The 24,271-nt window shown below is 47.9% G+C and overlaps 1 protein-coding gene across 1 annotated transcript in view; it reads right to left on the bottom strand.

The window, feature by feature from the left end:
- The window catches only part of PPP1R12A (protein phosphatase 1 regulatory subunit 12A), a gene marked incomplete at its 5' end in the record, with an annotated part of 839,509 nt that overhangs the window by 203,951 nt on the left and 611,287 nt on the right, over positions 1 to 24,271 (bottom strand). The window contains one exon of the mRNA XM_086950257.1: positions 15,916 to 15,975. Coding sequence (XP_086806383.1) covers positions 15,916 to 15,975 — 60 coding nt within the window. The remainder of the gene's footprint in view (positions 1 to 15,915; positions 15,976 to 24,271) is intronic.

Below are 24,271 nucleotides of genomic sequence, written 5' to 3'. Positions count from 1 at the left end.
TGCCAGGTAACGCGCATCATAAAGATGATCATATAAGATATAGCAGGGAAAGTCTTTTTGCCATAGGAAAGTGTGTGAGCTGCCGCTCCCACTCTCCTCTTCCAGTAGACCTGAATGATCTCTCATGTAAATACTGTACCTGGGCGGCCTGCCCTTTCTTTGTCGCTAAGGATACGGTAAAAAGAGGGAATCCTGATGGGCTCCATGTGTATCACTTCCCAATGCTGAAGGAGCGGGGGACGAGTCTATTGATTTCCTTCTATCAGTGTCAGGTTATCAGTCCATGCGGGTGTATTAATCTACCGACCACCATGGCCAGCAGGCTAGTTTCTGGAGTCATTAGGACACGCCGTTGCCGTGGTTGTGGGCAAGTACAGCAACTGCATGGTACTTGGTGATTTTAACATCCACATGGACCAACTTATGGATCCCGAACCCATGAGGATGTACGAATCCCTAAGTATTCTAAATTTGAATCCACATGTCTCACTCCCCTCCCATGATTAGGGTCACATTCTTGACCAGATCGCTTCGACAGTTAAGATTGAAATAGATGCAGCCCTCCCCATTATTTGGTCTGATCACTTTTTACTTAGTTTTAAAATTCACAAGGAATTACAAAGGTCTCAATCATATGGTAAGCCGCTGTTTCAGGTCTTTTGGTCAGCTCACCTCGGAGGCACTAGCGAATTCACTTAGGCAACATCCTATCCCTGACAGTGGAAACATAGAAAACGACGTACGCTCTCAAGATAACTGGCTCCTGGAGCGCTCAATGGAATTAGCCCCTCCTAAAACAAGAGTAGCTAAATCTTGTAGAGCCTCAGCCCTGTGATTTACGGAGGCTCTTAGAAAAAGTAAAAGTGCATGCAAGCAGCTAGAGAGGGTACGGAGGAAGAATTTTAACCCCACAAATAAAATTACTTACAAATTAGCGTTAAAATCTCATTACGCCAAAGTCTGTGAGCAAATAAAATTCTTACTCCAAAGTCTGTGAGCAAAACAAATTATTCCTGTCCACGAAAATCGGACAGGCTGGAAACAGTAGCAAAGAACTCTTTCAAAGTTTAAATGTTTTTTCCAGCCCAGACGCTATTATTAGCCGTTTCACCCCCACTCAGGAATTGACCACCCAGATTGCCAAACATTTTCACAATAAAATTATAACTCTTCAAGATTCTTTTGGGGGATCTACCTCATGAAACGGATGGTGACTCAAGTCTGTCCCCCTCTGATGACACTATTTTAGAAGGGGCTCAATTACAGTTTTCCCCCCCATCTCGTTGGCCAAATCACTTATCATGAGAGCACTCAAATCTGGCTCCCCTGCAGACCCTTGCCCTGCAAACCTTTTGGCATCTATAGCTGAGGTGATCAACCCTGTGGTCATCTCGATCATGAACATTTCGCTGTCCGAAGGTACTATGCCCATTAGTTGGAAAGATGGAGGCAGATATCGCTGCTACCTTTTTTATCAAAGGTTTTGGAGAAATATGTAAATAATGTCATAACCAATTTTATAGAGGCCAATCATGTTCTACACCCAAGTCAATAAGGGTTAAGAGACAACTTCAGTACGGAGACAGCGCTACTTGAAATTTCGGAAACAATAAAAAGCGTGCTTGATAGAGGAGGTAAAGCCGTACCGATACTATTAGAGACCTCTCCGCTGCTTTTGACACCATGCCCAATGATCTACTTCTGCACAGACTTCGGGCCTGTGGCATTAGAGGCACGGTTCTTCGGTGGCTTACTTCATATTTGGAAGACCGTTAGCAAACAGTATGGGCCCCTCCTTTTTCAGCCCCCATCCCCTCCATCAAAGTAGGAGTTCCACAGGGATCTATTCTAAGCCCGTCCCTGTTTAATGTATACATGACACCACTGGCACTTCTGGCAGAGGAATGCGGCGCCAAAGTAATAACCTATGCCGACGACACTCAGTTGCTGTTCACTTATGAGAAAGACAGTATGCTGAGGGGGAGCGAGATAAATGCTTGGCTGTCGAAGGTGTTTGCCTGGTTCAGACAGAACCAGTTGATGTGCAATGCCGAAAAATCGGAAATCATTTTTTGGGGCATAATCCGGATGAGAAATGGCGCCAGTGGTGGCCTCAGTATATGTACCCTCAAGTCAGCGCAGTCACCCCTATGAAAAATCTTGGAGTAAAACTAGACACGGACATGTCCATGAAGTCTTAGGTCCAAACTGTGGCTTGGACGTGTTTTGGACTACTCAAAATTTTGAGGAATTTTCTTCCTCTTACCAGTTCCTCATAGGAAAACTGTAGTCCGGGCCTTATTTTACATCTAGACTGGATTATGTCAATGTTTTGTACCTTGGCCTCCCAGACTATCCATTAGGCCGCCTTCAGGTGGTACAAAATGCTGCAGTAAGTGCTATCCTCATGGTAGGCCGCAGGACACATATGACCCCTCACCTGATATCCTTGCACTGGCTCCCAGTGCGAGAGAGGATACATTTAAAAGCCCTAGTTCTGGCCTTTAAGGCTTTTCACAAAATAAGGGCCCGTTACATCAGGAACAGAATTCAACATTATGCTCCCCTTAGAACCCTGAGATCTTCTACCCAGTGATTGTCGACGGTGCCAAAATTTGTTCGGTCTGGTATATGGGGCCGCTCCTTTCAGGTGGCGGCCTCACAGCTGTGGAATGGCTTGCCGCCCTCCTAAGGACAGGTTCAGGATCTCCTCAATTTCAGGAGAAATTTTAAAACCTGGTTTTTCCAACGTCAGTAGAGATCTCCATGCCAGTCTATGTTCACTGTTTCTGTCTCTAGGTCCTTCTTTAGTGCCAGGACACTGTGGAGTAGCCGTGTGCTTTGCAAGTGCCAAGTAACATAACATAACTTACAGTGTTAACGGAATTCACAGCACTGAAGGTACAATTGGTGCTGTACACACATTGATCCCAGATTCCCTTGAACACCCTTGAAGTGAAAATATCCCTGTTTGGCTTGAACAACAATGAATTCTCATAAAGTGGAAAAACATCACTGAAAGAGGGAGTGTGTGACTCTGAAGAACATAGTCCAAGCTGAACCACTCACTGCCATTTGAAAGTAAGGCACACTCTGCTTTTAAGACAATAAATGATTCTTGGAATTTCAAGAGACGTAACGGGATCAAGTAGTTTTTTGCAAATACAGGCACAAGAGTACAGTATGTCCAAAGAAGTGAGGAAACAGATAAGAGGTAGTCAGGACTTGTGCATTTTTGATGGAGGGCTCCAACCAATCCCCATACCTTGATAAACACCCTTTGTTCCGCAAAGAGGATAAAAGGGAGAATAGGAAAGTGTTTTATCTTTTATACCTACCATGAGCTGAAGGAACAGATCGCAGGAAGGTAGATGGGGGAATGTGAAACTGAATAAAGCACAGCGAGACAAATCTTTAGTGTTTTTTATGATTAGCAGAACAGGTTTTAGAATTAGAATTGAAGCAAAGAAGATCCTTGTAGAACACCAAATTCATTGTACAATTCAAAATGTATAACTCGTTTGAACCAGAAGAGGTGACCCAGGCACTAACACCTTCCCCGGAAGATCTTCTCTTTCCCAGTCTAGAGACCTTCTCAGCTATCACCTCCGAGCAAGTGTGTGCTTTGCTGGTACACACTAAGTCAGGCTCTCCACTAGATGTGGCTCCCCCTTACATCATCTCAGATCTGGCACAGGCCTTGTCTAACCAAATTATGGAAGTCTGCAATTTATCATTAGACACAGCTTTGTTTCCTTCAAAATGGAAGAAGGCTTACATCAAGCCACTGCTTAAGAAAGCATTAGTGGACCCGTTAGACATACAAAACCATAGGCCCATTTCTCTTCTCCCATGTTAAAAAATCATGGAAAACTTGATTAATCCACAACTTACGGGTTATCTGGAACAAAATAACCTGCTCGATCCTTCGCAGTCAGGCTTCCCTGCTTGCCACAGCACTGAGTCTGATCTGACGAAGGTAAAAGAATTGATAAGGATGTTGCTGGATGAGGGAACTCCTACGATGTTAGTCCTTTTGGATCTGTCGACAGCCTTTGACACCATCTCTCACAGAATCCTCCTGGGCAAGCTGCGACAGATTGGTGTCAGAGGATCGGCATTAAAATGGATGTATAGCTTTCTGACGACAGAAAACAATGTGTACAATTGGACACATTTGTGTCACATACAGTGGATAAGGGGGTACTACAGGGCTCCATCGTAAGTCCCACCTTGTTCAATATCTATGTGTCTTCTCTGGCCTCCATCATCAGATCTTGCAGGTTCCAAACGATCTCTTATGCGGACGACACCCAGGTGATACTCCCCATAGAAAAGGACCCCGCTCTGACCAGAGAAAAATTTAAGAGCTGCATGTTAAAAATAGCCACCTGGATGAGCACGAACTTCCTACAGTTGAACTCCAATAAAACAGACTCTGCTGTTCGGGAAAGCCGAGGAGTTTTGGACCACGGAGTGGTGGCCTGTGGAACTGGGGCAAGCGCCAATTCCTAAAAAAATGTGCTAAGAACTTGGGCATCGTGATGGATAAAAGACTCTCCATGGAGGAGCATGTAAAAACCATCTCTGGCAAGTGCTATGGAATGATGCGCATGCTGAGAAATGTCTTCATGTGGATTCCCCTCTATACCAGAAAAGTCCTCATTCAGGCGCTTCTAGTCCGTAGACTAGATTAGGGGAACTCTCTACTGGTAGGGATTAGAGAAGATCTGTTAATTTGGCTGCAAGTCGTCCAGAATACAGCAGCGCGCCTTGCCCTTAACAAGCCTGCACGAACATCATCACAACTGCTGTTGCAACACTTGCATTGGCTTCCTATTAGGAAAAGATAAGTCTTTAAACTCATGTTTAATATTCAAATCTTTGCAGGGACTGGGACCAGCATATTTAACTAAAAAACTTGAATGGTACATTCCAGGGCGCCACCTGAGATCTAGCAGTCAAAAGCAGCTTCACGCGCATAGAATCAGGAAAACCAAGATGGGAGGGGGTGCATTCTCTTATCTTGCCCCCTGCCCACTGGAATAGTCTGCCAGAGGATCTGCAAGCATGTCCCAATTTGGCACAATTTATGAAGCGTCTCTAAACCGGGCTGTTTTAATTGAGCACTCTCTATGTATGTCGTCTGCCTCCCAGGCGCTGAGAGATCCCTTCAGGGATGATTTGTTGCGCCATATAAATAATAATAATTAACGTTTGCAGCTAATTTTTCATGCTCCAATACAGAACAAATAAAAAACGTACAGCCTGTTTTAGGCAACTACAATAGTCTCGGATTAAAAAATAAATACAGTATATGATAAGAATGCGTGTGCCGCCTAGAGTAAACAAGGTCAAACAGTAAATAAGGACACAGTAGAGCCCTCCCAGAGGCGTTTGGATCCCCCCTAGAAAGGGGACCGGGACGATGAAGGGATCTCCTCCCCCTTTGATTTTCTTCTTTCGATTCTCGCAAACCAGATCACATTAGCCGACAAGCGCCGCATCGATGGCCAGATCCGAGAAGTGATTTATGCCAGAGACAAGGTTTTCCAGAGATCTCTCATGGGGCTCTGGGAGTGGTCTTGCCCCAGTGGCGTCCAAGGATACAGTCCCACGGAACTCTTGAACAGTTCATGTTTTTTGTTCACGTAATTGTGTTGTCACATGTTTTACCCAGGGATCACAACTTAAACGTAGTGGGGAGGTGCCGGGGGTGAGGAGGTTGGAAGGGTGGGGTGTCCTTGCTACTGCTTACATCAGGACGCAGAGGTGGATGGGAGTTAAATGAATGTCATGGAATGTTAGGGGCCTCAACTCCCCTAACAAAAGGCAACGCTTCTGGAAGTTTCTAAGGGATCAGGGTCCGTAAGTGGTGGCTGTGCAGGAGACTCATCTTAAAAACGGAGAGGAAGTGCGACTGAAGCCTAAGCACTATCCCCTGATATTTCGGGCAGCTAGTCCCAAAAAACAAAATGGAGTTGCCCTGTTGCTCCATTCCTCAGCTCATTTTCACCTTGAGGCCTCGAAAAGCGACAGAGAAGGGAGATTTATCATGGTTAGGGGCTTGTTACTGGGCAGGTCCTGCACGATAGCCGCAGTGTACACGCCTAATGTAGGACAGGTAGAGTTTCTCACAGCTTTTCTCATGTACCTAGCGGGATTCGCTTTGAGGGAAATAGTTCTCATGGGAGATTTTAATCTCATCTGGGACTCGCAGATGGACACTATGCATCCACAGAGAGCCGGGGTAGGGGGCTGGGGTTTTCAGCAAGGCACTGAAATTATCCATATATCAACTAGGACCCTTAATCCCAACATGTGTAACTATTCCTTCTGTTCGCACGCCCACGGGTCGTACTCAATAGATCAAATTTTTATTAGTCAATCACTCTTACATGCGTGCACGACCTCCCTCTTACTCCCCATAGCTATCTCCGACCATGCTCCCATGACCGGTGTATTAAATTGGCAAACCCCACGCTCTAAATTGACCAGATGGTATTTCCCAGAGGTGCAGTGCAGGGATAGATTACACAGAGATGACCTCCGTAAAGCTATTCTGGATTTCTTCACAATTAACGTTCCCATGGACACATCCGCCACAAACATATAGGATGCTTTTAAGGCGCATATAAGGGGTCACTGCATCTCCCTTGTTACTTCCCTCAGGAAACTCCAGACGAAAGAACGGTTAGAGTTGGAACAAGAGTAGCTCAAGGTGAAAAAAAACCCCATAAGGACACACCCTTAGCACCAGCTCTCAGAACTATCACAGCTCTCAGGGGGAAGTTGAACGGTATCTACACTAATAGAGCGGAAAAGACGATATTGAGGCTCCAGGCCCATGGGTACGAGGGAAAGGATAAGGTAGGCTCTCAGCAAGGCAGCTAAAAGTTAAACAGGAGAAAGACTATGTAAAGCAAATCATTGACAGGAATGGGATCACACACACCAGTGAGGAGGGGAAAGCCAGAGTGTTCCATGATTTCTACAGCACACTATACCAGGCAGAACCACCCCAAGTGACGGACCAAATGCAATACCTAGATGCTTTGGAATTTCCTCAGGTCCCAGCATCAACCAATGAGGAGTTGGGCTGCGCCATATCCCAGGAGGAAGTGCAGGCAGCCATTGACTCTCTCAAGTGACAAAGCCCCAGGCCCAGATGGGTTTACGGCGCAGTTCTATCGAACCTTTGCCGCTGAACTTACTCAGCTCACTGTCCTATTCAATGATATTGCAGCAAGCCAATCGGTGTCACCCTCTATGGTAGAAGCCCTGATATCAATAATCCTGAAGGCGGGTAAAGACCCTCAAAAATTTTCCTCCTACAGACATATCGCTCTGTTAAATCTAGGTGCAAAACTTTACTCAAAATTCATGGCTCCTAGACTAGAGAAAATCCTACCTACTCTTATTCACCCCGACCAATCAGGGTTTATTAAAGGGCGCCAGACCCATGACAATCTTCGCAGGGTATTTCACCTTCTAGATAAGGCCCAGAAAAACGGATCCCAGCGGCCCTTTTATCACTCGACGCAGAGAAGGCCTTCGACTCAGTCGTCTGGGCTTTCCTACAGCTTTCTCTGCGTCGATATGGGATCTGTGAGTCTTTCCTGGGGATAAGAGCTAACTTTAGTACCCCGAGATCTAGGGTTTTAGTGAATGGAGTGGCCTCCGATTTTTTTTTTTTTACTTAGCTAGGGGTATCAGACAAGGCTTCCCTCTCTCCCAGATGCTCTTTACTCTCAGCATCGAGCCTTTTGCAGCGAGGGTGGGAGCAAACCCGCTCAGGCTTCAAGGTTAACCTCTAGAGCTTTTATATAAACTTAATATTGCCCCCAAGAACGGTTGAGGGGATGTCTTCCTTTCGATGGGCAAGTAAGATAACTACATACATAGGGGTACAAATTATTATTATTATTATTATTGGGACATTTGTAGAGCGCTGCGTTACGCACACCGGCGTGTCCACGCGCTAAAAGAGGGAGAGGCAGCAGGCAGGGAGCACAAATACAGAGCGGACAATTATTTTGTGTAGAGGAAGGTTTTCAAACTCGCTCGGAACCTGGCTTCCTCCGGTTCCAAGCGCAAGTCCACAGGTAGTTTGTTCCAGTTATTAGCCGCTAAGCATCTGAAGGACCTACCTCCCATGCGGGCTTTCTTCACTCTAGGGATCTTGAGAAGACCGCCCCCTGCAGATCTGAGCGCTCGTGTTGGATGATACACTTCGATCAATTTATTCAGAGGGTCGGGCGCCCTGCCATTCAAAATCCGATGACAGGTGCAGAGGGCTTTGTATTCCACTCTTCTCCTCACGGGAAGCCAGTGTAGCTTCTGGAGGGCCGCCTTGGAAGGCGCCCTTTTGGGCAGCCTGAGAATCAAACGTGCTGCCGCATTCTGCAGCACTTGCAGGCGTGCCATACTTTTTTCCGGAGCCCCCAGGTACAACAGGTTCCCATAGTCCAGCCTAGCTGTCACCAGGGCATGGACCAAGGTTTGACGGGCACCGATCGGGAGTAAGTCAAGGACCTTTCTCAGTTTCTTCAGAATCACGAAGCAGACTCCTACCACCCTGTTAATCTGGGGGCCAAAAGTAAGACCCGCATCAACCCACACCCCCAGGTTGCGTGCCTCTTGACAGGGGGTCGGGGTTGGTCCAAGACAGGGTGGCCACCATGCCGACGACCAGGCAGACTGGGCTCTCCCCACCACCAGCACCTCTGTCTTACTGCCATTAAGCTTCAAACAGTTGATAGCCATCCACTCGGCCAGATCTTTCATGCACGAGCGGAAGCCATCGGCAGCAAGACAGGGCGCGTGCGATAGGGAGATCACCAGCTGCGTATCGTCGGCATACGAAACCAATTGGAGACCATGACTCTCCACAATCGAGGCAACCGGGGCGACATATATATTAAAAAGGGTCGGGCTCAATGACGAACCCTGCGGCACGCCTTGGCCCAGGGGAACCCCTTTTGAATAGCAGTCTCCCTGCCTAACTCGAAAGCTTCTCCCCTTGAGGAAGTCCTGGATCCATCTCAGCGCGGTGCCAGAGATGCCACCTCTGTTCAGACACTGTAGCAAGATGTTTTGAGCTTCAGTGTCGAACGCCGCGCTGAGGTCCAGCAGGATCAGAGCCATAGTTTGGCCTGCATCCACACCCTCCCTCAGATGTTCCGTCGCCATAAGGAGGGCAGACTCGGTGGAATGGCGTGGCCTGAAGCCAAACTGCGTCGCGTGGAGCAGTCCCGTCTCTTCCACGTGCTTCATGATTTGGGTATTAACCACCTTTTCTGCCACTTTGGACAGAAAAGGCAGGAGGGAGATAGGCCTCAGATTCTCTAATACCTCGAAGCCCAAGTGGGGTTTCTTCCGGAGCGGGAGCACCACCGCCTGTTTCCACCCCTCAGGCAGCTTCCCCGATCTGAAGGAGATATCTAGGACGTGCCTCATATAAGGCTCCAGAACTTCAAGGCTGTCCGCTAGGCGTTTGGGCGACACTGGGTCCCACGGGGACCCTGATTTGACAGAGCGATACACCACTACTAAATCCTCAAATGGGGGGATGTGGAAGTTAGTAAGGTGCCCTGCCGTCTCCGTGTCCTCAAATGCTGCCTCAAAGTCAATCCCTGTCGGCGGATTGGGGAAGGTCGAGTAGATCTTCTCGACTTTAGTTGAAAAGTATTTGGCAATTCGGTCACAAGACTCCGTAGAGACGCTCTACAAATTACTCCCCAAATGGAGCAATCTATACAGGGCCAATTTTCCTCCGTTGCTTAAAAAGCTTAAAAATGACTTTAAAAAATGGAGCGCAGCCAAGATCTCCTGGATAGGCCAAATCAACACAGTAAAGATGAAGGTGCTTCCACTCCTTCTCTATAGTTTCTAGGGGCTACCTATCCTGCCTGAAAAGGGGTTATTTCAAGAACTGAAATTCATGATTATTAATTTCATATGGCAGGGGCTAAGAGTGCGTCTTTCTCAGCGCCTCTTGACGAGGCCCGACTCAAGGGGGGGCCTTGCTCTCCCAGAATTTTTAACATATTACAGAGCGGCCCAGCTGCGGGTGCTGGGTGAATGGTCACTGAGGGCATCGGAGGAACTGTGGCTTCACATAGACAGGCAGGTGACAGGTAGAACCCTTCGGGTCTTGCCATGTAGGCAGAGAGCGGACAGATCAGCCAACGCTTATTTGAGCATACCCACAGCAACGACCCTCCAGGTATGGGACACGGTGACCAAAACCCTACCAGTGACTAACATTTCGATCACCCTATACTCCCATTTATTTTAGCACTGCCTTCCCCCTCAGCAATTCATGAAGGGTCCTTTGATCATTGGAGGGAGGGAGGTTGCCTCATGATTTCAGACCTCTTCACCGGAGGAAAGATTCGCTCCTTCACAGACTGCGTAAACCATTTTCAGCTCCCACAAACTGAAGGCTTCCATTATGCAAAGTTAGTACACTGGGTCCAGCAGCGGCAGATGCGACAGGCAGACACTAGAGAACTGCTGCTGTTGGAAAAATTTGTCCAAACTGGCAACCCAGGGTGAGGGGTGCATCTCCTTTCTCTATACACTCATGCTTACACTGGGTTCACAGCAATCACTACACCACAAAGCATTTTGGGAGGGCATTCTGCCAACCACGCCATCAGAAAAGCAATGGGAAAACCTGTAAAAAGATATAGCGAAATACACTCGCTCCATGTTCCTGAGAGAGGCCCACTATAAAATATTATATGACTGATACCTCTACCCACAAAAACTACCTTCCATTTTTCCCAATACGACAGATCGCTACTGGCGAGGTTGCGGCCTCCTGGGGGGACTTCAAAAATATATGGTGGGATTGCCCGGCTATACAGCCCTTTTGGAAGGAAATACTGTCCCAGATCAGGCTAATACTACGGTACCCAATTGGCGACTCCATGGAACATATACTTCTGGGAGTTCGCAATTCAATTCTCAAATATCAGATCCAGGGGGCTGGTCCATCATGTGCCTATGTCTAAGTGCGGCCAAGATGGCTCTGGGGCAGCCTGGAAGAAGCCGGAAGCTCCCTCACTCACACAATGGCGCGCCCGCTTTTAGCACGCATTGGCTCTTGAACGATTATCTGACATCTTTGATGACTGTCGCTTGGACTATGTTTGGAACCCGCTAATAAGCTATTTATCGGAGGGGTTCCCTCTATTCGCATGCAGTCCCAGGCTAAGGGCATTACATCTCTTCCTGATTTAATAGGGGATGCCTTCCCACTGAGCGTGGGGCCCCAGGTTTCACCCCCCACGTGAGCCCTCCTGCGCTGGTCAAGGGGGGCTTACTTCTCGACTATTGTCCTGCAACTAAACCTAGTGGCTAATCCTGTATCACGTAGTCTCCATATGATCCTTTGATTTCTGGGAGCCGAAACGCAGAGCGTTATTCACCGACCATAGCCTCCTCGTGATGAGCCTCTGCCTCCGGAGAGTGATTCAGCCACTGTTCTGCGATTAGAAGGCATTTCCCTTTCACCCATGCCCTGATGAGGCCTGACTCAGTGGACCGAAATGTGTTGACTTCCTGAATTGGAGGAGTCCGACCATTTGAAAGCGATACACAAGACACACCAAAACACACTTTTTGGACTTTGCGGAGGTTGATGGCAAATCCTCTGCTGTGTACACTGGACTACCTCCTGTACGGATTGCTAAGGAATTGGTTTTTTGCAATCGACTTTTAAGTGTATGAGTGGGAAGGTCCCCTAATTTGTTTAATGTTATGTGTTTATCTTGGTATGTATTTTTTAAGAAAAGATAAATAATCCTTCTGCAAATTCAATTGGGGTTGGTTTGTGAGTGTTTTAAAATAGAAAGAGCAATTTATTTGGGACTAAGTACCTATAAGTAGGGATTAATTTACTGTTTTTCCTACATAATTGTTTTTTTATTTTGTTACCACACATCAGTCTTGTTGATTCTTATATGTTGTTGCCCAGGTGGGGTGGGATGAATAGGGCAAACCCCTATTTGTGGATATTGACAGAAGCAGCCTTGGTGCACACGCATTCAGCAGGACCCAAGACCAGTTTAAACTCTAGGCATCCCCATGGGAAACTATGGACACTGTTCTTGAATAGGACACAGATACACAAAGGGAAACCCTAATCTGGATAAGATCACATCCATCAATTTGGGGTGTGACTCCTTTAGAGACAGTGCATCCTCCAATATACTGAAGGAACATACCATAAAAGTTACTACTGGGATAATCCCCAGTTGCTGTGTCCTCTTCCACAGGCGAAAACCAAATTAGGGTCAACAACCCTGCTTGTTGATATAGTAGTCACTTATAGTGTTATCTAAATCTAAACACTGTTCCCCCAGGTAAAAGCGGACCTGCCTTCAAAGCAAGATGAAACGCCAGCAGCTCAAGCAGGCACTACTCTGAGGTAGACCAAAATCCCCACACCGTCCTCTTGCCAGCTGAGCACCCTAGCCCAGTAAGAAGGCGTTCTTGACCAAGGGAGTCAGAGTCCGCAGAAGGCTACAGAGATAACCCACCAAAAGGTTGGAGGGACCCATCCACCAGTGCAGACCCAGATAAACATAGTGGGAGAGATGTATCAGACGTTGGGCTCCTTGGATGATGTAGGCATAGTGACTAAAGGGATTTACCAGCCATCTGTCCTGCGGCCAAGCAGATGCAAGACCTTCAGGAGTAGGATCCAAGTCTGAGTCAGAAGCCTCTTAATCATCTCCCAGAAATCCACTATCCTCACAAGAGGAGGAAAAGCTATCATACTGATCGTGTCTGGACTACACCTATAAAGGCCAGGCCTTAAGCTGAAGAGAGGTAAGACTTTTGGGTGTTCATAGTAAAGCTCAAGTTGTGGAGAAGAGCCATCATCCACTGAAGGATTCAACATTCACTCGCTATTACCAAAGTAAGATACAAGAACTCTTCACTGTTTCTGTGAAGCCACCCGAACCGCCATCACTTTTATAAAGACATATGGAGCGGTCACTTTGAATGGTAAAACCACGAGTTGATAGCACTAAAATCTCACTGTGAACCTGTCAGGAAACCTAGTAGATGATGCTCACAGTGGGTTTATGTCCTCAGTAGCTGGGCAATTATATGGCATTCTTGGTATGCAGACACGCGGGACCTTTTTGAACAGGTATTTTGACTTATCCTTTTCAAGTGACACCCCCCCACCCACACCGGCAAAATAGTATCAGCCCAAGTGATTACATCCATGTCTGTCCGGTAAGGGTTGTTTAGACAATATTACAGCAATAAGTAACACCTGTTCTGTCTTTTATTTATTTTTAATCGGTGGAATGAAAACATGCCCACAGAGGTAACAACTGGTTTGATATGTCCTCTGTCATTTTAAGCTCTTATGAGATTTGGACTATTTTACTGGACCTGGAAAACCCAGCAGTGAAGTTGAGCGGTTCAGTCTGTACATAAAAGTCACGTCCTTGTGATTCTTAGTGCTTTATATTGAGAGATTGTGGAAGGAGGAGCACTGCAGGCTTTCTGCTGAGGGGTTCTCTCAGCATCAAGCCACTGGCTGCACTGCTGAAGTGCGCAGGGCGTCTTCCTACTTAGAGGAGCATCTTTAAGGAATGCGAAGGCTACGTATATAGTCAAAAGGCCTGGAAGTGGGTTAATAAAATGTGCATTTATGATATATCTGACAAGGTTTAGATCACAAGTACCTGTCTTTCCTCTTAAACCAGGTAGCATGCTCTCTGCCTTTCTTCTTAAATAAGGTAACATGCTCTGTTAATCTTAAAATCATGAATGCTAACTTTACATAATGGTCGAGGGATTGTTCATCTGAGAGGAGACTTATATGAAGTTCAATTTGTGAAAAGGAGTTGTGTAAGTGATTCGGTATTCTCTTTCTCTATATTGTTTTATATGTGGTCTCGAAAATTGATCACTATAAGTGACCACAAAGCCTGAACATTTAAGCATAGGAGGAAAGTGGCATTAGCAATACGGAAGATCAGGCTGCCAGAAGTAAGGACTTTTTGGAGTCAAGTGGAAAGGTCTTTAGGATTTAAGATGATGACTGGACAGACTTTTTGGCGACAGGTGCAAGGACAACACCTGTGAATCACATAAAGCAAGTCTATGAATTGAGTCTGTTGTCTGCTGGTCCAAAGAGGGCTTCTCCCAAGGAGCCATGACAATATCTAAGAATGCCTCACTTAAGAAGAGCAAGTACACCATCAACTCAGGAGGGTTCAGGAAATACTACAGTAAAAATGTTAAGCTTTACCTCAACAGACTGCAAGGTAAATTTTCAGGGCTTGAATAAGGGACGAGAAGGGATCCTGTTTCTGGAGACCAGTCCATTTGCAGTTTGCAAATCAGAGTTATTGTAGTGGGAAAAGAGATTTGTAGCCTCCAAATTATCTTCCTCTATAAAGTCAATCGTTTCAAGACACATTGCAATGGAGTTGGACTCAGAGACTGATATCTTCTCCTTCAAGGAACATCTGAAACCTAGAGAGATGTTCTGCCAAGGGAACTTCATTAAAATTCACTTTAACTGTCTCTTGCTACACAAATATTTTTCTCCTACTTCACGGTCTTTGAAAGTGGAACAGCATTCAGTTCCATGGGCAGCTTCTATGTTAATGTCAAAGTACATTCTGACCAAATGGGGGATGGCACCTGGTCAGACTTCAACTTCTTTTTAAGCAATAAGGTCAGAGCATGAGGAGGTGTGGTGTTGAGATGTGTTTGGAATGGAGTTGTTGGGGTCTGCAAGAACATGCCTCCCCACCCCCTTTGGGGAGGTACAGGAACTGCGCTGGACATATTCAACATAGCAAGCTAGATAGCTGAGACCAACGTAAGGTCTGCCAATTGATCCACTAACTACATTCTCATCTTTTTTTTTGCGTTGGGATCTTAACAGGTGACAGAGTACGGTTCCTCAGAAGAGGATTTCACTTATTTATGGCACTTTCCATGTTTGAACAGGTTTGGAACCTGAAAGTGCTGGAGCAAACACACTTAACCTAGTTACTCAAAATGCTGACAAATTTTGCTACTGTAACACAAAGCAGTGTCACCTCTAGCGGTGCTGGAGAGAGATTGCGGAAGAAACATTTTCTGAACCAGTCTCAGGTTGCTGGAGCGGTTCCTCACCCTGTGACTTATGCTTTCTGCCTGAAGCTCTGAAGGATAATATTCAAAAGGTGAGGAATCTGCAAGAACATGCATCCATCAGAAATTTTGCTTTTAGATCTAATGAATATTGCCAGAGAATATGCCGTTTAATTGATATTTTCTCGCTGCATATTTGAGATAACTGTTGCATAATTTGGGGCTCAACTGAACATAACCATAGTGGCCGTAACTATGGTGAAGCTCTGCAGAGTGGTTTGTAGGCTGTCAGTATGATGTTGATGCCATATTTTACAGAGACTGTTGAAATATTTTCTGCATTTCTTAAGTCCCTGTAAAAATACAGTTTCAATATCAGTGCATTCTGTGAAATAAAAAATCCCAAATAAGTAATAAAGATGATTTTTTTTATGCCATGGCAATGGAAATGAACAGTGCTCAATGCACATAATTTAGCGCAGCTGTACTAATAAAAGCACATTCATATACTTACTACACAAGTGCAAAGGTAACATTCACAGCAGAAAAGCACTATCAGCTGCCTCACCAATTGTGCAATACAATTACTTTACACGTGGAAACAAATCTCAAATAGGCAATAAGGTCTCTTCAACTGTCACTCTCAGCACTCAACAATGGCAATAAACTAGCATATTACAACATGTATATCTGCATGCATACTATAAAAACACAATATAATTATAAATTATCATACAAAATATAGAAATACAGCACATGGAAAACTATTTTGAACATTATTTTAAACACTACCTGAGTTTGCTTGTTATTAGTTTCCTCTTCAACGTCAGAATGGTGTTCATTTTCATCACTCTGAGAATGGAAAAAATCCTTACAGATGTCATATTTAAAGATGAAAATGAATGATTAAAATGTTTTTTTATTCTAGATGTTTAAGTCACAAGTTTGGTAATCACAAAAAATTAAAATAAGAGCAAGAAATCAACAGACAAATAGCATTTAATTAGACCACAACACTTATAGGTAATATAATATTGGCATTATCTGGAACAAATGACATTGTGATGAAATTAAGATAATGGTGCCTATTAATTATCGTCAGGGAAGACATGGCTTGGCAGTTCGGGCTGGACTGTTCCCATGAGGCACAGGGTCAGACTGATTTTCATATAGCCATGTCTGAACTGGGGTGGCAGAGTGGGCTAAAGAACGGTGATGGATTAAACCCAGATCTTTTGACTGGGTGTGAGTATTTGATTGATTCAGATGCTCCGTCCATCACCACCTCCTTTTGTACCGCTTTTGGCCGCCATAAGTGTGGCAGGGTATGCTCAGACGTGAGTCCCTTGCTCACTTTGTCACTGGATTCAAGCAAGCTGGGCTGAAGACGGCTGGAATGCCAGAAACTGGTCCTCGGAAGCTTGTTTCCGGTCCAGGGAAGACATGGCTTGGCAGTTCGGGCTGGACTGTTCCCATGAGGCACAGGGTCAGACTGATTTGCATATAGCCATGTCTGAACTGGGGTGGCAGAGTGGGCTAAAGAACGGTGATTGATTAAACCCAGATCTTTTGACTGGGTGTGAGTGTTTGATTGATTCAGATGCCCCGTCCTTCACCACCCCCTTTTGTACCGTATTAATTATCGTTAGCATTGGTATACAATGGCGACCGCGCGGCGCAGGTGAGTGTGACCTGTTCTCAGTACACCCCGGAGCCGCACGGCCACCAGCTGCTGTGTGTGCCCCCGCCTCGCTGCTGCCTCGTAGAGCCTGCCTCGTATTTGCGTGTAGTGTTGTAACCATTCTTTTCCTTCTGTAAACCTGCTTTCTGCTAATCTTTTTTTCCCTTTTGTATTTGTAGCATTTGTTATTCTCTGGGCTGTGTTGTATTGTCTGTGCCCCCCTGTGCCTGCCCGCCCGCTCCCCGCACCGTGCTAGCGGCCACGTCCCCTTTTCGTTCTGTACCCTTCCCGCTCCCGCCTCGCAGCTGCTCCTCCCTCCCTCCCACTTCGCCATAAATGGCAAACGCGCGGACGCGCAGTGGCCACGCGCAGCGGGCGCGCCGATTGTGCGCCAAAGGTAAGCACGTCCGCGCCTGGACCGCGCCCAGCGCCAGGACCCCTGGCCCCCACCGACGCAAGACGACCCAACAGACCTACGACGCCGCCGCCCTCAACGCACTCAATGCCGGCCGGAACCCCGCCTGCCGCCAAGCCGCCCCAAAACGCTTCCACGGACCCTTCACCTGCACAACCTGCAAGTTCACCTGCCTCCGAACATGCACCGCGCCCGCCAAGCCAAACCCCAGCTGCGACCTCAAGTACACCCACTCCGTCCACATACACACCGTCGAACTCTGGAACCTGCTCGACACAACATCACCAGACGTCGCGTTCCTCACTGAAACATGGATGAACACCTCCTCAGCCCCAGACATCGCCATCGCCATCCCGGATGGATACAAGATCATCAGGAGGGACCGCGTCAACCAGACTGGGGGAGGCATCGCCATCGTCCACAAGAACACCATCCGCATCACGACCGACGCCGACGACACCTACACCGCCGCCGAGCACCTCCACTTCCAGATTCACACCGACCCAAAGACGACCCTCAGAGGCACCCCCATCTACAGACCCCCGGGACCACGCACACAATTCAGCGAAGACATCACAGACTTCATCAGCCCACACGCCCTCCCCTCCGCCGACTACATCCTCCTAGGGGACCTAAACTTCCACCTGGAGAACAACAAGGACCGCAACACCGTCACCCTGCTGGACAACCTCGCCAACCTCGGACTCAAGCAACTGGTCAACACCCCCACCCACTACGCCGGCCACACGCTTGACCCCGTCTTCTCAGCCAGCAAGCACATTGCCTTCAGCCACTCCACCGGACTTCACTGTACCGACCACAGCTGCGTCCACTTCAGCTTCAGAAAAACCACTACCCACCACCACCCGCAACAGGTTCCTCACAGAAGCTGGAGCAAGATCACCGCCGACCAGCTCACCACCTCCCTCAGCCAGAACCCACCTTCCAGCACACCGGACCCCAACGAAGCAGCCCGCAACTTCACGCAGTGGCTGACAGCCTGCGCCGACGACCTCACACCACTGAAGAACCCTCCCAGCAAACCCAGAAGCAAGAAGGCCCCCTGGTTCACCGACGAACTCAAGGACTCCAAGAAGACCTGCCGCACCCTCGAGAAAGCCTGGCTCCTCGACCGGACCACTGACAACATGACCGCCCTCAAACATGCGATCCGCAAGCACCACCAGCTCATCCGCACCACCAAGAAGAAATCACTGAAGGATCGACTGGACAACAACACCCACGACAGCAAGGAACCCTTCAGCATCGTCAAGGAGTTCTCCAACCCCAGCACCAGCAACAACGACCTCACCCAGTCACAAGATCTCTGCGACTCCCTCGCCTCATTCTTCCACCGCAATATTGCCGACATCCACAACAGCTTCGGCGCATATTCCTCGCACCCAACCATCAAACCAACGCACCCCACCGCCACCCTCCGCACCTGGACCGCAGTGACCACCGAAGACACAGCCCGCACGATGAACACCATCCACTCCGGATCTCCCACTGACCCCTGTCCCCACCACGTCTTCAACAAGGCCGACTCCACCATCGCACCCCAACTCCGAGACGTCATCAACACCTCCTTCGACACCGCTACCTTCCCGGAGAGCTGGAAGCATGCCGAAGCTCAGCGCCCTACTTAAGAAACCAACAGCGGACCCCACCGACCTCAAAAACTTCCGCCCCATCTCGCTCCTCCCTTTTCCTGCCAAAGTCATCGAGAAGATCGCCAACAGACAGCTTGCCGCCTTCCTCGAGACGAATGGATCCCTCGACCCCTCGCAGTCCGGCTTCAGAACCAACCACAGCACAGAGACCGCCCTCATCGCAGCCACGACGACATCCGAGCCCTTCTCGACAATGGGGAAACAGCAGCACTCATCCTCCTGGACCTCTCCGCCGCGTTCGACACGGTCTGCCACCGCACCCTAGTCCAAAGCTTCAGCAACACCGGCATCCAAGAGAAGGCATTGAGGTGGATCATCTCGTTCCTCGCTGGAAGAACACAGAGAGTCCCCCTCCCCCCCGTTTCATTCCGAGGCCACCGAAGTCATCTGCGGCGTCCCGCAAGGATCATCACTCAGCCCCACCCTCTTCAACGTCTACATGAGACCTCTCGCAGCCATCGCACGCCAACACAACCTCAACATCATCTCCTATGCCAACGACACCCAGCTGATCCTCTCCCTAACCAGAGACCCCAACACCTCCAGAACCAGCCTCCACGAAGGGATGAAAGACGTCGCAGAGTGGATGAAGAATAGCCGCTTGAAACTGAACTTAGACAAGACGGAAGTCCTCATCCTTGGACCATTACCCTCCGCCTGGGACGACTCCTGGTGGCCCCCAGCCCTGGGCACCACCCCCAAGCCGACAGACCACGCACGCAACCTGGGCTTCATCCTGGACTCCTCCCTCTCGATGACCAGACAAGTCAACGCCGTCTCCTCTTCATGCTTTCACACCCTCCGCATGCTCCGCAAGATCTTCCGATGGATCCCGATCGAAACCAGGAAGACGGTCACCCAGGCCCTGGTCACCAGCCGGCTGGACTACGGAAACACCCTCTACGCCGGAGCCACAGCCAAGCTACAGAAAAGACTCCAACGCATCCAGAACGCCTCCGCCCGACTCATCCTAGACATCCCTCGACGCAGCCACATCTCCGGCCACCTGAGGAACCTGCACTGGCTCCCCGTCAACAAGAGGATCACGTTCAGGCTCCTCACCTACGCAAACACGTCTCTCCACAACCTGGGCCCCAAGTACCTCAACGACCGCCTGACTTTCCACACGCCCACCCGATAGCTACGGTCCGCTAGCCTTGCCCTCGCCGCCGTACCACGCATCCGAAGAGCCACCGCCGGAGGCAGATCCTTCTCCTACCTGGCGGCCAAGACATGGAACTCCCTCCCCATCCACCTTCGGCTGACCCAGGACCACCTCGCATTCAGGAGACAACTCAAGACCTGGCTGTTGGAGCAGTAACGGCCCCTTCTCCCAAGCGCCTTGAGCCCCTTCCGGGTGAGTAGCGCGCTATACAAATGTTATGATTGATTGATTGAATGAAAATGCTAGAGTTTTTGAATTTTCGTTCCCTCTGCTCTGAATATTAATTTGTGATAATATATGATACATTTGCGGGAACAACATTGGAACTTATGAGTAATATCCTTGTAGTTGAAACCACATCTGCAGTTTGCTTTCTGTGAACTGCTTACATTTTTTGACTGATTCCTATTGCTTGCTCCAAATCTACACCCACCAAAATCAACAGCGAGACCACACAAGTCCCTCCCTCCCAAGAACTCTGCAACAAACTCAGCACCCACATCCACCACAAGATCAAGCAGGTCTACGACAGCTTCGACAACCAAGACCCGCCCATCACCAGCCGCGATAAGGCCCCCACACCCCCATAGAATCTGCTCAACTGGACTCCGCACATCACAGATGATACTCTCAAGACCATGAAGCGCATTCAATCAGTAGCACCCTCAGACCCAAGCCCATGCCACATGTTCCACAGTTACCACCTCCATCGTGCCCCGTATAACGCTGGTCCATCAACTGCTCCATCGAGACAGCCACCTTCCCAGTTACTGGAAACACGCCAAGATGAATACCCTGCTGAATAAACCGTCCACCGACCCAACAGACCTCAAGAATTTCAGACTAAACTCCCTGCTTCTCTTCCAGCGAAGGTCATTGAGAAGGCCATCAATGCCCAACTCTCAGAGTTCATCGAAGTCAACCACATCCTGGCTCCTCTCAAGACAGCTTCCGAAGCAACCACAGCACTGAGACTTGCCTCCTTGCCGCCACCAACGACATCCGCTCCCTCCTCAACCGGGGAGAAACCGCAGCCCTCATCCTCCTCGACCTGTCAGCGGCCTTCGACACAGTCTCCCACCGCACTATAAGCACAAGACTCCACAACGCCGGCATCCGTGACTAAGCCCTGGACTGGATGCCCTCCTTCTTCACTGGTAGAGAACAGCCAGTCAAGACTTCCACCATTCCTATCAGAACCCACGGATATCAGCTGCGGAGTTCCCCAAGGCTCCTTCCTCCCTGAGCCCCACCTTCTTCAATGTCTACATGGCACCGCTCGCAGCCTAGTCAGGAACCACGGACTCAACATCATCTTCTCTGCCAACGACACCCAGCAGATCCTCTCCCTCACCAACGAACCCACAACTGCTAGAAACAACTTTCACGACGGGATGAAGGCTGTCGCTACCTGGAGGAGAGATAGTTGCCTAAAGCTCAACTCAGACAAGACCGAAGTCCTCATACTAGGGCTCAATACGCCTGGGAAGACTTCTGCTGGCACACCGTGTTAGGAAGCCGCCCCCAGAGACCACGGACAAAACTTCGGCATCATACTGGACTCCGCGCTCATGATAAACCACCAGATCAACACTGTTGCCTCATCATGCTTCCAAAGACCTACAGATGGATCCCCACTGAGGCCAGAAAAACAGTACCCCATGCACTCATCAACAGCAGACTCGACTGCAGCAACAAACTCTATGCAGGTGTCACCCAGAAACGCCTAAAGTAACCACAAAACATCCAAAACGTTGCAGCCAGATTGGTCCTCAACATCCCCCTGCCGCAGCCACATCTCTGAACACCTGCGAAAACGTCACTGGCTCGCAGTCAACAAGAGTCCCGTTCAAAACCCTTACACACCTACAAAGCCCTCTACGATGATGGAGCAACATTCCTGAACCTCCGCCTCTCATTCCACGAACCCACCAGACAGCTCCGCTCCACCGAATTTGCCCTACCACCGTCTCCCTGATCAGCAAGACCAGGACCAGAAGAGGTTCAATTTCCTACTTTTCTGCCAAAACCTGGAACACCCTGCCTCTCCACCTTAGACTATCCCCGTCACTAACCCAGTTCGGGAAGAATCTCAAGACCTGGCTCTTCGACTGAACCTCAGCACACAGTATGACCTGCAGCTCCCCCTTCTAATCCCCCTCCCCCCACCAGCACCTTAGCAGGCGAGTAGTCGTGCTTAACAAATACTGATTGATTGAAATATTTACCATGTATATCTTCTTTCTATTTATTTGTTCTCGTTGATGCTACAGGCTGATTAATAGCTGGGATTAAGCTAAGTGTATTTCATCATTTCCCCATCAAATTGTATTGCCCACCCTGCTCTAATAACTCCACAAATATTTTTGCAGGGTGAAATACTTTGAGGCATACTTTGCATGCTATCGAAGTGTTACAGCATAATCTGTTTCAGTTTAATATTATTTGAGAGGACTAAATAAAAGCATTCAATAAAAGCATTGCCTATGTTTTCAGAATTCGCTTATGGCTTAAATCATAGCAGAATCTAACATTTTATATGAGCACACTGCTTTCAATTGCTTGTGCCAGAGTAAGATTGGCATGTCATTGCAAAGGAAGCTGATCACAGAAGAAACCTGGGAATAGATGCATAGCAGCTCAATTGACAGGCTTACAAAGTTAAGTAGTTGACATTTTCTGATAAGAAGCTGAGGCTGTGAAATAGGCCCTAAAGGCATTAGTTGTAGCTTACTTGACTTACTTATAGCAGAAATCAGTTCACTAAAAATTTAATCATGATATGGATTTTTGCAAAACAAATGGATGATGGGAATGACAAATACTATGCAAGGATGGAGGCATGCATTACACTTCCTCTTGCTTTTCTCAAAACATAGCAGAATAATAATGACAGACACCTGCCCCATAGCCCTTGTGGAAATCGAATATTAACTACCTGAACCCTATACACAATCAGAAAACCGCTACATCTATGAGTCCAAGCAGCATCACAAATCCAGACCTTCTCACTAATGTCCAGCAAATTACACAGTATTTTAATTACTTAAATACAAGCTTATTGAAAAGTATTGATGTGTAAGCTACAGAATTTGTATTAAAGTGATAGGAGTACAATTACATCAGAAGCTACGCACTATCGGTTTGGATTCTAATTCCCTCTAGCTTATCTTCGCATGCGAAACAGCCAATGCAAACAGAACATTGTGATAGTGAGATATCATGATACAGTGGAAACCTTGCTCACCTTGGACGTAAACCTTTCCAGTATAAACAATGATGCAATACATCTCTCGTTTTCTTGGATGCTGTTTGTAACTGTGATGCCAATGAATACACATCACGAGAAACAGACACACACCATTAGAGGATGGAGGGAAGCTGGTGTGGACTCACACTTGAAAAGCTAAACATGAAGTTGTGTCATAAGGTCAAAGGAAATACTTGTGAAATGCTCCACCAGTTCATAATGAATAATACCCCTTCCCATTAGGCAGTGACTAAGCAGAGGCTTGCATAAAAAGTATAAAGGCACTGACATCATTCTCTTCCAGGATAACCTGAATTAAATGGTCATGATAAATAGTCGTTGGAAATTAGTCTGCGGTGCGTGGCTGGCAGCACATGTGGGGGCGCCCCTTCTTTGGCCACGAAAGGAGCGAAAATTACAAAAAACACTTTGATGGACAGAATGTAGATCAATGTCTTACATTCACCCCAGTACAAGGATCTGGGCCTAAATCCATCGTTTTTTGCACTCCACACCACCCTGGGTCAGATAATGGCTTTATGCAAATCAGCTCTGACCCTGTGCCCCATGGGAACAGTCCAGTCCGAACTACAACAGCCATATCTTTCCCAGACCGGAATCAAGCATCCGAGGACCGGACCGGTTTCGAGGTAACACCTCTCATCAGCCCGGCTAGCTTGACTCCAGTGGTGTGGAGGCTCTGGGACCCACGTCTGAGCTACCCCAGTTCACTCAGGGAGAAAATTACAAAAAACACTTTGATGGACAGAATGTAGATCAATGTCTTACATTCACCCCAGTACAAGGATCTGGGCCTAAATCCATTGTTTTTTGCACTCCACACCACCCTGGGTCAGATAATGGCTTTATGCAAATCAGCTCTGACCCTGTGCCCCATGGGAACAGTCCAGTCCGAACTACAACAGCCATATCTTTCCCAGACCGGAATCAAGCATCCGAGGAC

This window comes from Lissotriton vulgaris, unplaced genomic scaffold (assembly GCF_964263255.1).
Source record: "Lissotriton vulgaris unplaced genomic scaffold, aLisVul1.2 SCAFFOLD_867, whole genome shotgun sequence".
Lineage (NCBI taxonomy): Eukaryota > Metazoa > Chordata > Amphibia > Caudata > Salamandridae > Lissotriton > Lissotriton vulgaris.
The sequence above is the reverse complement of the archived record's forward strand: the minus strand, read 5'-3'. Positions and strand labels throughout refer to the sequence as shown.